Source organism: Ostrea edulis, chromosome 4 (assembly GCF_947568905.1).
Source record: "Ostrea edulis chromosome 4, xbOstEdul1.1, whole genome shotgun sequence".
NCBI lineage: Eukaryota > Metazoa > Mollusca > Bivalvia > Ostreida > Ostreidae > Ostrea > Ostrea edulis.
Genome location: NC_079167.1, coordinates 21666553 through 21683590, shown reverse-complemented (window position 1 = coordinate 21683590; position 17038 = coordinate 21666553). Strand labels below are relative to the sequence as shown.

General features: G+C 32.6%; 1 protein-coding gene and 1 long non-coding RNA gene across 3 annotated transcripts in view; both read right to left on the bottom strand.

Moving 5' to 3' along the window:
- The window catches only part of LOC125669970 (tubulin-specific chaperone D-like), a 69513-nt gene that overhangs the window by 51797 nt on the left and 678 nt on the right, over positions 1-17038 (bottom strand). Inside the window, exons 2-10 of the mRNA XM_048904853.2 lie at positions 14876-14926; positions 14662-14759; positions 13901-14002; positions 8273-8419; positions 7943-8081; positions 6528-6623; positions 1170-1302; positions 879-1009; positions 156-216 (exon numbers count right to left, since the gene is read on the bottom strand). Coding sequence (XP_048760810.2) covers positions 156-216; positions 879-1009; positions 1170-1302; positions 6528-6623; positions 7943-8081; positions 8273-8419; positions 13901-14002; positions 14662-14759; positions 14876-14926 — 958 coding nt within the window. The remainder of the gene's footprint in view (positions 1-155; positions 217-878; positions 1010-1169; positions 1303-6527; positions 6624-7942; positions 8082-8272; positions 8420-13900; positions 14003-14661; positions 14760-14875; positions 14927-17038) is intronic.
- Positions 4377-6260, bottom strand: LOC130054036 (uncharacterized). Of its 2 annotated transcripts, XR_008802293.1 has the most exons (3): positions 5793-6260; positions 4764-4848; positions 4377-4629 (listed from the first exon to the last, which is right to left on the bottom strand). It is a non-coding gene; the product is annotated as an uncharacterized LOC130054036 (long non-coding RNA). The 2 variants fall into 2 exon arrangements; XR_008802292.1 differs by lacking the exon at positions 5793-6260 and having other exon boundaries at positions 4764-5744.

Sequence of the window (17038 nt, the reverse complement as noted above, 5' to 3'; positions counted from 1 at the left end):
GTATACCTTGGTTTGGGTCAGTTTACGCTTTTTTAAAAGCGTAAACTGACCCAAACCAAATTATACTCGTATAACTTGCCCCAGAATTAAAGTCATTCCTTAAATACATAAATTTCTTCTGTACAACTTCACTAGTATTCAGTTTGAATACTTACCCCTTTGCAGCTGACCATCTTACAATTGTGTCTTTGTCTTTGAGTCCACTAAGCAAATACTCTACAAAATACAGAAGAAATCAAGGTGATGCAACAATAATGACATCTATTACATCCGAAATGCTGAATATTCAACAGTCATGAGATCTGTAAACTCAACACAGTCATGAGATCTGTAAACTCAACAGTCATGAGATCTGTAAACTCAACACAGTCATGAGATCTGTAAACTTAACAGTCTTCAGATCTGTAAACTCAACAGTCATCAGATCTGTAAACTCAACAGTCATCAGATCTGTAAACTCAACATGGTCATGAGATCTGTATACTCAACACAGTCATAAGATAATCAATGTCACCAATTATACAAATCAACCCTTGCTTTCTTTGTATATCATACAAAAAACCACGACATTTATTCCTTCATTAACATTTAATATACAGTAAAATACTCTTATAACGAACACGCTTTTAATGAATATACGCTTATTACGAAATTATTTATTCCCCTATGAGAGGAAAATAACAAAAATTTCATTGGATATAATGAAGTATCATTAATATAACAAACTTGTTTTCACTGTTCCTGGAGGTTCGCTATAACCAAGTTTTACTGTATGCAATATAGCACTATTACGTAAAGGAACAGAAAAAGTCTATGTCAGACAAAATAAGAATATGTACAGTTTTTTAAAATGAAATTTTGTGTGTAACATTCCTTACCTATGACATCTTCCAGCTCCTCTGCAATATCATATCCTTCCTCTTCTTCCACATCCTGTTTCTGATTCATCTGTTGGACGACCCCCTCCTTCTGAAGATTGTCCAACAATGAACGATTTCCACGCTGGTATCTTTGAAAACCATCAAATTTACTTTTCATTGTTATATCTTTGACAACAACAAAATCTGCACTGTACTAGATAAATTTAAATACTGTAGGTCCTCATAACTAAATTTTTCTGACTGAATCAATATTTTGCAATAATTCAGTGAACAAAACAAACACTGTACCTCCACGTGGCGACTCTGGCCTTGAGAAATATCAATCCAAGTCTTTGGGTGACTTTGATTGAAGCCTTCCGCAGAAGCGTGTTCTTGCTCTTATGCAATTCCAACTTCTCCACAACTCGGAGCACAGGTTCAGCTGAGAAATATACACAGTTACTTTAGACAGCTCTATCATTTATCCAAGAATATTTACATTCAATAGATCTTTTATTTTATATTTCTATTGAAATTGGCATTGCTTTCATCAGCAACAATGAATGTATGTTTCTTGCAAACTAGTACGATCCGGTTTTTAGTACCACCTGTCAGTGTAATCATTACCAAATATGTAGTGTCATCAAGGTCAAAGGGTGAATTGACTGTTCCATTTAAGTCAACTTTAAGATATTTCAATACTTAAGGTAGAGATTGATAGGTTGATGCTAAAAAATTTAACCATTGAATTTTTTTTATTTTGATATATGTTTATGATGAAGCTTCGATATAAAACATAATAAAAAATCAATGTAGGTAATCGACCTTGTTTTTGAGAAATATGGCGATTTTAATAACACCTTCCTTTGTCCTTGTAAAGCGTAAAATGTGAAGAAAAATAAGTAGAGAGCAATATACAAATAGAGCTGTAACATTTTTATTGTAAAAAGGATCATAACTTGTCATATATGGTTCCAAACAACCTTTCACATAATTGTATATTACACATCAATTTCAAGTTCAGCAATCATTATTAACATGCAACAACATTACTTAAACAGAGCTACATTGGTTAATTACCTTAAAACAGTGCACAATATTTGCACACAGAGTCATACCTTTGCTTAAGCTGCAAAAATATTACCCATCAAATTTCTTATTTTATTTCATTAAGTGGTCAGTCTATTAGTAAGTAAAATATATGAAAAAAATTATACACCATAATGGGGTTCAATATGGAACTAGCAAAAAATTCCTAACCCCACCCCCTTTTTACAAACTACACATTTTCGTAAGAAAAAGGGTTATTAAAAGATGTTGTAAACAATCCATCAAAAACAGCTTGCTGAAATTCGAAGATTCTTTGTAATACCTTTTTTAAATTAATAAATATAATACAGAAAGTATGTATTTCAAATTTTAGCTTATATTTTGTTGTAGTTCTCGTTGTTGACCTTTGTGCACTTACACTCAGAATATAGATTTATCATATGTCATCATATTTGATGATTAATATCAAGAGTTTTTCCAAATAAAAATCCCCACAAAAAATTGAAATACAATTTATATTTGTTAAAACAAATGTCTCCATTACAACCCAACCCCTTTAATATACTACATGGTATGGAGGAGAAAGAATGATCAGGAACATAGACGTCATGAATTGCACTCGGCGCATTGAGAAGAAAGATTCAGCCAGCAGAGATAAACTACTGATCTTTTCCTAACTTAAAATGTTTAAGCATTCCCAAATTACCTCTTTGAAAATTGAACATGACAATAAGGTTTCTATAAGCTATTTCAGGGGCGGATCAGGAATTGAAGTTGGGGTGGGGGGGGGGGGGGTGCAACTGTGTGAGGCAGGGGTCTGGGGGCCGCCTTGAAGGGGGGGGGGGGGGGCGATTCCCCAGGAACTCCTGGATTTTGCAGATTTTATAGGGCTTAAAATATGTCTCCTATGTAGTCATTTTTATTATTTTCTGTCATTTCTAATAAGGTGAAATTAATAAAATAACGCAAATTTTAAAGGCATAGGGTCTATATTTTATCTTAAAAATGATATCACAATATTTTGCAAGAAGAACTCCAAAAAACAAATTTGTAGTATTAATTATGAGTTATCTATAGCTGCAGCGCTTTGAAATTGAAGTCATTTTGACGTTTTAGCCCTTTATAAAAAATTTGTCTGGAGGACAATATATTAAACTGGTACCCCGCTAATTGGTGGCTACACACAAACATAAGAGATGCGAAGTCAACAGAGTACCAGTTTAGGCAAATGAGAACAGGGAATTATTTTGTAATTACTATCGTATCCAATGTGTTTGTAAACATTCTGAAGAACGTTTTGTGATTTTCTAGTTATGATCTTTAATTTCGCCACCTTTTTGGATCGTGCAAAATTTTACCAATGTCTTAGACCCTATGCCTTTAAGGGTTTTTGGAAAAAATAGCAGTTCTCCCACTAAAAGTAATTCAATAAATCAAAAGATTTTGTCAGACATTTATTTCTCTGAGAGTGGAGGAAATTATGGCTTCTTTTATCGTAGATATTTCTCTAAACAAGAGACCACGATTTATTTTAAACTTGAAAATTTTAGGGGGCTCGCGCCGGTTGCCCCCCCCCCCCCCCCCCCCTCCCCACCCCTTATATCCGCCAATGCATTTATGTATGTGCTCTTGCAATTGACCTTTTTGCACTCACAATGATTGCATTAATACTTAGTTATTTTTCATACATTTTTTTTTATAATAACCAGACACGATTACCTATTATAAGAAATTGATATGATTATACAGCATAGTGCACCAAATATGTTTAAATAGGCCTAACAACTTTATATTTAATATCAATGGAAAGATTTCCACCCAATCAACCCATGGATTGATTGATTGTATCTTGTTTAACGTCTCTCGAGAGAATTTTTTACTCATATGGAGACGTTACCAAGACCGGTGAACGGCTTTAAATTTAGGCCTTTGCTCGGCGCTTACGGCCATTGAGCAGTGAGGGTTCTTTAGCGTGCCACATCTACTGTGACACTGGGCATCCGTTTTGAAGGTCATCTCCGAGGACCAGTGACATTCACACCTGATGCCGAGCGTTTGGCAATGAAACTGTCACTACCTGTTTCAACAACTCAGGTCTGTCGAGGCCGGGATTCGAACCCTGGCCTTCCGCATGCGGGGCGAACGCTCTAACCTCTAGACCACCACCGCGGCTCGACCCATTGATCTCAAGGCTCATATCAGCTATCTTGCTCTCACAAATATATATGTCTCTTCATAAGTTTATGAGTCCTACTTGTAGTCTCACACTGAAACAAAAGCTCGCTTGGATAACTTAGAATGCACGCATATTGCATTCACAGTATATATGCACTGTGTGTGTAAGGGGGGTGGGGGTAGAAAATGAGAAATTCAAACACGTTGATTAAAGTTATAAAATTGGTGTTTTATTTTCATTTAGAAATGTTTACTGAATTTGATATATCAAAAACTTAGAATAATCAACAATGACACTTCCTCTATATTTATTCAATATTATTGTCTTAAAAAAGACATGTAATACATGAGTACATGTACTTGTTTTCCATTAAATTCACACTTTAGAATAGTATGTTGCACAATATATCCATTGCTCTGGGCTCACAAATACATTATTGATTCTATCCAAGTCCCACATTTTGCAGAAGTTCTTGAATTTTCTCTGTAACCTGTAAAGTTGTGGGGTCCAGGGGATATGACATCATCAATGTAAATGAAGTACCTGTTATAAAAAATATATTCTGTATATTCAAATATTGAAAAAAAGATGAATATCTAATATACTAAGAATTGTCTTTATAAATGTCTGGTGTTAAAATGAAAAATTCTATCTTACTAAGATAGAAAATATTGTACCTTTCTTGGTGATTTTCATGACAAATTGCTGTTGAAGTTGTTGGCTGGAAGCCCATTTCAACTTGCACTGGTCCTTAGGATGATGCTTAGAAAAAAATCATCATAATTAATATTTGCACAGTCAGTATTAATCATTAATTATACTGTGTCAGACAATGTCAATTTTAAAATTGTGTGTCTCAATGCATGTTCAGTGAACTTTAAAATGCTGATATATTGAAAATTACACACATAACATGTATTTTATTCGTTAATTTTTAAAATCTTGTCTGAAATCAGTATTACATATGTAACACTACATGTATGTTAAATGTGTGCAGTGCAGCAATGTGAACTCTTGCAGTAGTAGTACATCTGCATGATTGTTATTTATTTCATATTGTTATAGTTACCTTCTATTTAAACTGTACATACCCTCCCACCCCCGGGTCCTTAATGAGGTGAATAAACATCATAATTATCATATTACAATATGAGATGACAGATATGTTTTCATAAACTGCCAGTTCATTCTAATAATATCAAAACAAGTCAACTCTAGATTTATCAGACCTGTCTCCTTTACGGAGTGTGGGTCAAGAGAAGGACATACATATCTTATTTTCATACAAGACATTTATTTGCCTATGAGGGAGGCTTGTGATTTTACAAATATTTTAAATAAAGTTTTGTAGACCTACATGCTTGTATGAAACATGAAACCCCAGATTTGAAATATCTCTTAGGTCAATGAAATTTCAAGATACTATAAGTACTATCATTTATACCAAATAGAATTTTAGTGCAACACTCCCCCCCCCCCCCCAACTTGTGAGAGCCCTATTTTTTTTCAAATCTGGCATATACATGACATCCATTTACATGCACATGTAGGAGTTATATTTTGGGCACATATGGAATACATAAATGCACAAAAAATGAAACAGCTCCAAGTTGTGCGTTTATAGATGTTATTATAAAATCGCGTTGTGAAATAGCAGAGGAAAAATGGGTTGAATACAAATTCAATTTGCCATTTTTTTCACTTACCAAACGAAATTATGATTTCGTTGTCCACGTTGAATGCATCCATCGAATTCCTCTTTTCTCAGAAGAAACTTTGTTTAAACTCTCAATGACTACATAAACAGTATTGAAACTCGCAGCACTCGGACATCACGATCACGCTACATCAACAACTTTGTTTACGTAGCGCAGCTATGCATGGTGGTGAATTTCGTGAGGTAAAAAGTGCCATTCTGCACGGACAAAACATTTAGTCCACTATTATTACATTGACGTATTCCTAATCTAAACTATGGCCAAATTTCTCTATCTTTCGTCGAGACGACCCTCTCAATCATCGATTCAGTCACAGCAACAACTTGTACTTTCGGAACCCCTTTTTGTTTTTCAACTACTCTATGGCGATGTACGGAATTCCGAAAAATAATTTCACGTGAAAATACACGATTTTTACTGATCACGTGGTTGCTATCGGTCTCTACCTTAAATCTAGTTTATATTTTTTTAAAAATACATAAAAATATAAATATAAACAATAAAATGTCTTTCTTTGTTTTTTCATCAGGTGATGAAGGTAGCAATCATTGCAAAAAAATTTACATAACCCACGCAAGCGGGTTATGAATTTTTTCTACAATGCTAGCTACCTTCATCACCCGATGAAACAACAAAGAAAGCATTTTATTGTTTAAATGTTACACTCTCATTATTTTTCATAATTATCACTTTTGTACAGCTGATTTTTCAACCCATTCTTACCAAACTGCAGCAGATCTTCTCTTTTTCCGAGTTTAAAAAGTAAACCTAGCATTGTTAACACACCCCCAACCTGGCTGTTCCCAACAATCGTGTCCACTACAAAGTACCAAACAAAGTTTTAATATCGAGGAGATACAATGCAAACAAGAGGTACTGTGAGCAATGCTCACTAAGAATACCCCCCGCTTACCCCAATCTCCCAAAGGGTGTTGGCAATAGGTAAAACTTCAGTATTATGATCCAAAAGGTATCTAGGAACACAGCATCTCCATGCGATGAAAAAAGCCATTAAAGAATTTAAATGGAAACCATATTGCTACTTTGATGTCCAGTGCACGTGACCTTTGACCTTTTGACCCCAAAATCAATAGGGAACATCTTCATCCCATGGGTAGTCCATATGTATGATATGGTGACTGTAAGTGGAAAGGATAACGCTTTAGAGCCCGGAAACCATATTGCTACTTCGATGTCCGGTGCGCTTGACCTTTGACCTTTTGACCCCAAAATCAATAGGGAACATCTTCATCCCATGGGTAGTCCATATGTATGATATGGTGACTGTAGGTGGAAAGGATAACGCTTTAGAGCCCGGAAACCATATTGCTACTTCGATGTCCAGTGCGCTTGACCTTTGACCTTTTGACCCCAAAATTGATAGGGAACATCTTCATCCCATGGGTAGTCCATATGTATGATATGGTGACTGTAGGTGGAAAGGATAACACTTTAGAGCCCGGAAACCATATTGCTACTTTGATGTCCAGTGCGCTTGACCTTTGGACCCCAAAATTGATAGGGAACATCTTCATCCCATGCGTAGTCCATATATATGATATGGTGATGGTAGGTGGAAAGGATAATGCTTTAGAGCCCGGAAACCATTGCGTCTACAGACGGACGGACGGACAGACAGACGGACAACCCGATTCCAGTATACCCCCCCACAACTTGTTGCTGGGGGTATAATAATTTCTGAGACATTCATACTCTAGTACTGTAGAATCATTTAAATTCCTGGTGCCAATTTTCTTGGATTACTGAATTTTTACGGGTTCGTAGGGACGTAATTTCGTGGATTTATATATTTGTAATATATATTGTATCTATATAATATATATTGTATATTCGTTGAGGATGTAAATTCGTGGGTGAGGGGTACCCACGAATTCCACGAAAATTGAGCCACCACGAATTCTAATGATTCCAAAGTATACATACTGTTTGAGACATTCATACTCTAGTATACATACTGTTTGAGACATTCATACTCTAGTATACATACTGTTTGAGACATTCATACTCTAGTATACATACTGTTTGAGACATTCATACTCTAGTACATACATACTATTTGCAACATTCATACTCTAGTATACATACTGTTTGCAACATTCATACTCTAGAATACATACTGTTTGCATTGTGAAGAACTTGCAAGGACCAGTCCAGGAACTCTGGTAATTTATCTCGTCGAACATCCGGCCGAGTACAGAACTTTGCAGCGAGAAAGGCAGCAGCATCTCGACATTTGTCATTGACTGTCAGATAAACCTGTATCACACAAAAAATCAAACATCCAAAGTCTGAAATTCAGAAAACATTAACCTTAATCGACCCTAATTCAGAATGAATTAAGCTAACACCAACCTTAAACATCCCCAATCAATTCAGAAATTTTTGGCTGAAATAAATACACGCCCTTTCTCTGACTTGTGTTGGAGCTGACCTGAAGAATTTCTTACCCTGGCAGTGTTCAGGATTCTGTCCATCACAGGCTGTTTTTTCTCCCCGTCCTCAGAGGCAACATTACTATCCAATCGGACCATGTCAAATGGAATCATACACACAACCGAAATCCACAGCAACAACATATACCGACTCTCCCAGGTCTGTTCAACAAAACAACATTCTACTTAAATACAACCATCAGTAAAGATTTATCAAGAGGCCCAAGGGCCATGTCACTGACATGAGTAACTGTATTTTCCCACCTGAAATGTTAAATCCCAATTGAGGCCTAGATTCAAGGTTTTTGGCAATAAAAAACTTAAATACACACTACACAAGGATGCTTCCATCATATTAAATCTAACACATTGTTAAAGAATTTTACTTCTGTAGTTCCAGAGGTCGTGGTGTGAATAATCTACACTACATGAGGATGTCTGTGTCTTGTGCCCCTGTGATGCTTGAGAAGAAGATTTTTAAAGGATTTTGTTATATATTCCTATGTAAAACACTGAAACCTCTATTGTTATATATTCCTATGTAAAACATTGAAACCTCTATTGTTATATATTCCTATGTAAAACTTTAACCTCTATTGTTATATATTCCTATGTAAAACATTGAAACCTCTATTGTTATATATTCCTATGTAAAACATTGAAACCTCTATTGTTATATATTAATATGTAAAACATTGAAACCTCTATTGTTATATATTCCTATGTAAAACATTGAAACCTCTATTGTTATATATTCCTATGTAAAACATTGAAACCTCTATTGTTATATATTCCTATGTAAAACATTGAAACCTCTATTGTTATATATTAATATGTAAAACATTGAAACCTCTATTGTTATATATTCCTATGTAAAACATTGAAACCCCTATTGTTATATATTAATATGTAAAACATTGAAACCTCTATTGTTATATATTCCTATGTAAAACATTGAAACCCCTATTGTTATATATTCCTATGTAAAACATTGAAACCTCTATTGTTATATATTCCTATGTAAAACATTGAAACTTCTATTGTTATATATTCCTATGTAAAACATTGAAACCCCTATTGTTATATATTCCTATGTAAAACATTGAAACCCCTTGTTATACATTCCTATGTAAAACATTGAAACCTCTATTGTTATATATTAATATGTAAAACATTGAAACCTCTATTGTTATATATTCCTATGTAAAACATTGAAACCCCTATTGTTATATATTCCTATGTAAAACATTGAAACTCCTATTGTTATATATTCCTATGTAAAACATTGAAACCCCTATTGTTATATATTCCTATGTAAAACATTGAAACCTCTATTGTTATATATTCCTATGTAAAACATTGAAACCTCTATTGTTATATATTCCTATGAAAAACATTGAAACTCCTATTGTTATATATTCCTATGTAAAACATTGAAACCTCTATTGTTATATATTAATATGTAAAACATTGAAACCCCTATTGTTATATATTCCTATGTAAAACATTGAAACTCCTATTGTTATATATTCCTATGTAAAACATTGAAACCCCTATTGTTATATATTCCTATGTAAAACATTGAAACCTCTATTGTTATATATTCCTATGTAAAACATTGAAACCTCTATTGTTATATATTCCTATGTAAAACATTGAAACCTCTATTGCTATATATTCCTATGTAAAACATTGAAACCCCTATTGTTATATATTCCTAGGTAAAACTTTTGTACACTTATAGTCATATATTCCTATGTAAAACATTGAAACCTCTATTGTTATATATTCCTATGTAAAACATTGAAACCTCTATTGTTATATATTCCTATGTAAAACATTGAAACCTCTATTGTTATACATTCCTATGTAAAACATTGAAACCCCTATTGCTATATATTAATATGTAAAACATTGAAACCTCTATTGTTATATATTCCTATGTAAAACATTGAAACCTCTATTGTTATATATTCCTATGTAAAACATTGAAACCCCTATTGTTATATATTCCTATGTAAAACATTGAAACCTCTATTGTTATATATTAATATGTAAAACATTGAAACCCCTATTGTTATATATTCCTATGTAAAACACTGAAACCTCTATTGTTATATATTCCTATGTAAAACATTGAAACCTCTATTGTTATATATTAATATGTAAAACATTGAAACCTCTATTGTTATACATTCCTATGTAAAACATTGAAACCCCTATTGCTATATATTAATATGTAAAACATTGAAACCTCTATTGTTATATATTCCTATGTAAAACTTTTGTACACTTATAGTAACATATTCCTAGGTAAAACATTAACCTCTATTGTTATATATTCCTATGTAAAACATTGAAACCCCTATTGTTATATATTCCTATGTAAAACATTGAAACCTCTATTGTTATATATTCCTATGTAAAACTTTTGTACACTTATAGTAACATATTCCTATGTAAAACATTGAAACCTCTATTGTTATATATTCCTATGTAAAACTTTTGTACACTTATAGTAACATATTCCTATGTAAAACATTGAAACCCCTATTGTTATACATTCCTATGTAAAACATTGAAACCCCTATTGTTATATATTCCTATGTAAAACATTGAAACCTCTATTGTTATATATTCCTATGTAAAACTTTTGTACACTTATAGTAACATATTCCTATGTAAAACATTGAAACCTCTATTGTTATATATTAATATGTAAAACATTGAAACCTCTATTGTTATATATTAATATGTAAAACATTGAAACCCCTATTGTTATATATTAATATGTAAAACATTGAAACCTCTATTGTTATATATTCCTATGTAAAACATTGAAACCCCTATTGTTATATATTCCTATCTAAAACATTGAAACCTCTATTGTTATATATTCCTATGTAAAACATTGAAACCCCTATTGTTATATATTCCTATGTAAAACATTGAAACCTCTATTGTTATATATTCCTATGTAAAACATTGAAACCTCTATTATTATACATTCCTATGTAAAACATTGAAACCCCTATTGTTATATATTCCTATGTAAAACATTGAAACCCCTATTGTTATATATTCCTATGTAAAACATTGAAACCTCTATTGTTATATATTCCTATGTAAAACTTTTGTACACTTATAGTAACATATTCCTATGTAAAACATTGAAACCTCTATTGTTATATATTAATATGTAAAACATTGAAACCCCTATTGTTATATATTAATATGTAAAACATTGAAACCTCTATTGTTATATATTCCTATGTAAAACATTGAAACCTCTATTGTTATATATTCCTATGTAAAACATTGAAACTTCTATTGTTATATATTCCTATGTAAAACTTTTGTACACTTATAGTAACATATTCCTAGGTAAAACATTGAAACCTCTATTGTTATACATTCCTATGTAAAACATTGAAACCTCTATTGTTATACATTCCTATGTAAAACATTGAAACCTCTATTGTTATATATTAATATGTAAAACATTGAAACCCCTATTGTTATATATTCCTATGTAAAACATTGAAACCTCTATTATTATACATTCCTATGTAAAACATTGAAACCCCTATTGTTATATATTCCTATGTAAAACTTTGAAACCTCTATTGTTATATATTCCTATGTAAAACATTAAAACCTCTATTGTTATACATTCCTATGTAAAACATTGAAACCTCTATTGTTATATATTCCTATGTAAAACATTGAAACCTCTATTGTTATATGTTCCTATGTAAAACATTGAAACCCCTATTGTTATATATTCCTATGTAAAACATTAAAACCTCTATTGTTATATATTCCTATGTAAAACACTGAAACCTCTATTGTTATATATTCCTATGTAAAACATTGAAACCTCTATTGTTATATATTAATATGTAAAACATTGAAACCTCTATTGTTATATATTCCTATGTAAAACACTGAAACCTCTATTGTTATATATTCCTATGTAAAACATTGAAACCTCTATTGTTATATATTAATATGTAAAACATTGAAACCTCTATTGTTATATATTCCTATGTAAAACACTAAAACCTCTATTGTTATATATTCCTATGTAAAACTTTTGTACACTTATAGTAACATATTCCTATGTAAAACATTGAAACCCCTATTGTTATACATTCCTATGTAAAACATTGAAACCCCTATTGTTATATATTCCTATGTAAAACATTGAAACCTCTATTGTTATATATTAATATGTAAAACATTGAAACCCCTATTGTTATATATTCCTATGTAAAACATTGAAACCTCTATTGTTATATATTCCTATGTAAAACATTGAAACCCCTATTGTTATATATTCCTATGTAAAACACTGAAACCTCTATTGTTATATATTCCTATGTAAAACATTGAAACCCCTATTGTTATATATTCCTATGTAAAACATTGAAACCCCTATTGTTATACATTCCTATGTAAAACATTGAAACCCCTATTGTTATATATTCCTATGTAAAACATTGAAACCTCTATTGTTATATATTCCTAGGTAAAACTTTTGTACACTTATAGTAACATATTCCTATGTAAAACATTAACCTCTATTGTTATATATTCCTATGTAAAACATTGAAACCTCTATTGTTATATATTCCTATGTAAAACATTGAAACCTCTATTGTTATATATTCCTAGGTAAAACATTGAAACCTCTATTGTTATACATTCCTATGTATAACATTGAAACCTCTATTGTTATATATTCCTATGTAAAACATTAACCTCTATTGTGACCCCACCATGGTCCCAGGACTCACACTTAAATCTACATCCCATAAGGAAGCTTCATATCAGTTTTGTTCTCTGGTTCAGTAGTTCTTGAAAGAAGATTTTTTCTTAATTATCTCCCCTTTGAAGGGTCATGGCCCTTCATTTACATAAACTTGAATTCTCATTACTCGAGAATGCTTTTTGGCAAGTTTGAAATTAGATAAGTGGTTTTCAGGAAGAAGTCCAAATGTAAAAAGTTTACGGACAGGCGACATACAAATAACTTGAGCTTTTAGCTAAGGTAGGTTTCTTCAGGACACTTTACAGTGCGTTTTTTACGGGGGGGGGGGGGGGGGGGGGGGGGGGGGGGGGGGCTGACTTGGGGCCAAATATTGGCCCCAGTCCCATTCCGAAATACCCTGAAATTTTCCCAAAATCTGACTGAAAAAAATACCAATCATAAATTCCCAAAATTATTTGTATGACGTATCTAAACAAAATGTTTATATTATGTACACTTTATCTATTATGGCACTTCTGGTGATAAAAACCTCATGATTTCTGGTACAGTGGACACTGTCACAGTACTGGTATATGAAGCATTGATTCTAAATGTATGATTGATGAATATCACAAATTTTCATTAAAAATGAATTTTCCCAATTATTTTGTTTTGTCACTAATTTTCCCAATTGTAAGGGCCCCGGGTCCCATTCCCTAAGTATTGAAAAAAAAACACTGCTGAGTTTGTATTCATGAAGTTGATTCTATATGCAGTATTTTAATTCAACAATTTTGAGTTAATTCTATATCAAGCATGTTGATTTAAAAATTGAATGTAGCCGAGTCGATTTTATAGAGCATGTTAATTTAACAAAGTATTAAACATACCTGAAAATCTTGAGGATTCTGTTGTTTCATTTCTGACAAAACTGGTTCCACATCTGCCACTTCGTGAGGAAAATATCGAATGACAATTTTAAAGCCTCTCATCTGCATAAACAAGTAATCATGAAATTAATTACAAGATCAGCTGATACTGTACATAAAACTAATTCTGTAATGATGTAGTATTTGTAGACGTTTATAAAATACATACATAACGAGAACACATATCATAAACCATGAAAATATCAAAGATAATTTACATACAGATAAGAACTACCTAAAAATAGACCATTAACACTTGTGCATTATTAAGAATCAAAATAATATTTCAGATGTATTTGTAGGCCTCGGTACTGTTAATTTACCTTTGTGATGAGATACGGGTATTTATAGGCCTCTTGTTAATTATGACTTACCTTTGTGATCAGATACAGGTATTTATAGACATGTTAATTATGACTTACCTTTGTGATGAGATACAGGTATTTATAGACCTTCTGTTAATTACGACTTACCTTTGTGATAAGATACAGGTATTTATAGACATGTTAATTATGACTTACCTTTGTGATCAGATACAGGTATCTATAGACCTTCTGTTAATTACAACGTACCTTTGTGATAAGATACAGGTATTTATAGACCTTCTGTTACTTATGACTTTCCTTTGTGATAAGATACAGGTATCTATAGACATGTTAATTATGACTTACCTTTGTGATCAGATACAGGTATCTATAGACCTTCTGTTAATTACAACGTACCTTTGTGATGAGATACAGGTATTTAAAGGCCTCCTGTTTCAATGCAGGTGGATATCTTGGGTTTCTTACAGTGTCCACTATCTGCATCATTAAAGATTCTACAACATACAAAACTTGTTCAGTGTACACCACACAAAACTTTGTTCAGTATCTGAAAATTTTTCATGCAAAATTTGCAAATGTTAGATGGATATGAAAATTACACATGACATACCTAGGTGAGGATCAATGAGGTGTGGCTGTTCTTGATATTTATCAACAATAACTACAAGAATAGAGAATATATACAAGGAAACTGTAAGTAAACCTAAGCCAATACGGGATATCGGAACTAGAAATATTGGAACTCTTCAGAAAGAGAAGTTACAAAAATTATGCATCACTTGGGCAACTCTGGTATACAAATTAGTAATGACTCAAGACGACTCATTTCTGATACAAAAATATTGGCCTGGTTTGAAGATTATTTTTCGGAATGTTGCAAATGAATGGCCAAAACATGAGTTATTGGATTATAATTTTGATGTTTGGTAGCAGAGATAAAACAAAAGGAAAAGTCTATTTCCTACACCGTATGCAATTGTGTGGATATTTACTTTATGAGATTTTTTCCAGTCATTTAAACAACCGACTGCTATGATATGATATAATTAATCACAATAAATTATTTATAAATCGATCTCCAGAAACGTACATGCTGCAACACTTCTGCCCCCCACCCCTCTTCGTTTTCCTGAGATTGCGTTAAATTATCATATACATTAAAGTTTGTTATTAGTACATGCAAAGATCGATTCATTAGCTGGTCATTTGATATAGTAGCGGTAAATGGTAGAGGAAATGCAAAGTTCAACTCATGAACTAAAGAATACCCCCCCCCCCAACCCCCAACCCAACCCAACCCTTACGATTTAGGGGGTTGGGCAGAACTGCTTTTCCTGTTAACTAAGATTTTTCATATAAATATAATGGCACTATTTATCTTTGTTTGTTTCCCACCCCTCAACTTTCAAAAAATGACGATAAAATGTGCCTGAACTCACTATATCTGATAGCAAGTAAGTAACATGTGCTTGTTTGATGAAAATTTGCCCAAGTTAACGCAGAAAACATGATCTCGTTGAACATACTAAATATTAAAACCAGGATGGAATACGCCAGTTTCGAGATACGAACTCTTCTGTATAGGAGGTGCATTTAGTGGAACTTTGAATGCCTAAGTGGGACAGAGTGGATATACAGCCAACGAGGAAGACGATGAAATGTATTAAAAGTGGCTTCTCTTTAAATATGTAAATGTGGGAAATACTAAATACTATCGAAAGAAATGTTTTACCGAAGTAGAAACGTACAAACAATGTCATATTTGCAAGAAAAATCTTGGATATGGTACTTATGACCAGCGAAATAACGTGATAGGATAAGAATTCTATGTATTTTATTACTCCCTAAATACTTATTACTTACTTAGTTTGTGTATCAGTCGAATTCGGGTTATCAAACAGCGTAAGAGAAACTTACTGAGTAAATTCACTTACACAATGATGCATATCTCTCCCACTCCCGCGTGTAAACAAATTCTTTCGCGCCTTACTATGTACGAGAGTTCTCCAAAGGGAAATAACTCGGACGTATCTCGAAACCGGCGTATTGGAGATGAAATAATGGATCCATTTTCCGTATTCAAATACAAAAACTTTCAGCAATATGTTACATGTATTGAAAACAATTTTGGTCTCGCATCGTTTTTGAGGAGGTGCATTGCAGGTGCTTTTCAACTGAACTGATTAAAATACGGAATTCAAAAACCATTTCAGGACTCATGCAGTACTCAACTCCAGTCTCTGCCTCAAGAACTTCTACCTCACTATCGCCATACAACCTACTACAGTTTTCCAACACACCTGTGATCTTTGGCGTTTTGCCTTTATTTTCTTATATATGTGGTTGCATGTTTGACATATTTTGATTGGATGCAGAGACTTCTCTCAAAAATTAAATTTCTTTAATGACATGAAATGCCCATTTTGCCAATGATGAAGACAAGAGTGTTGTGTTATATCTCAATATATAAGGGCACAAGCAACATGTCATATGTATGATATATATATTTTTAAATTCTTGTCAACAATCAGGCTATATTCACAGTACATTTTTATTAATTGTAGCATATAGACCAATGTTTAAAAAACTGAGTAGATCAAGTATTCTTCTACCTCGCAATTTGTGTGTGTTAATGCCAGAATCTTGATAATTATCATTTTTACTTGCATGTCCTACATTTTGAACTATAGGTCTAGGATTCAGAATGTTAAATTTCTCTAAAAGAAAAACCCCAGAAGCATTTTTTTTTTTTATCAACTTGGAAAACACATCA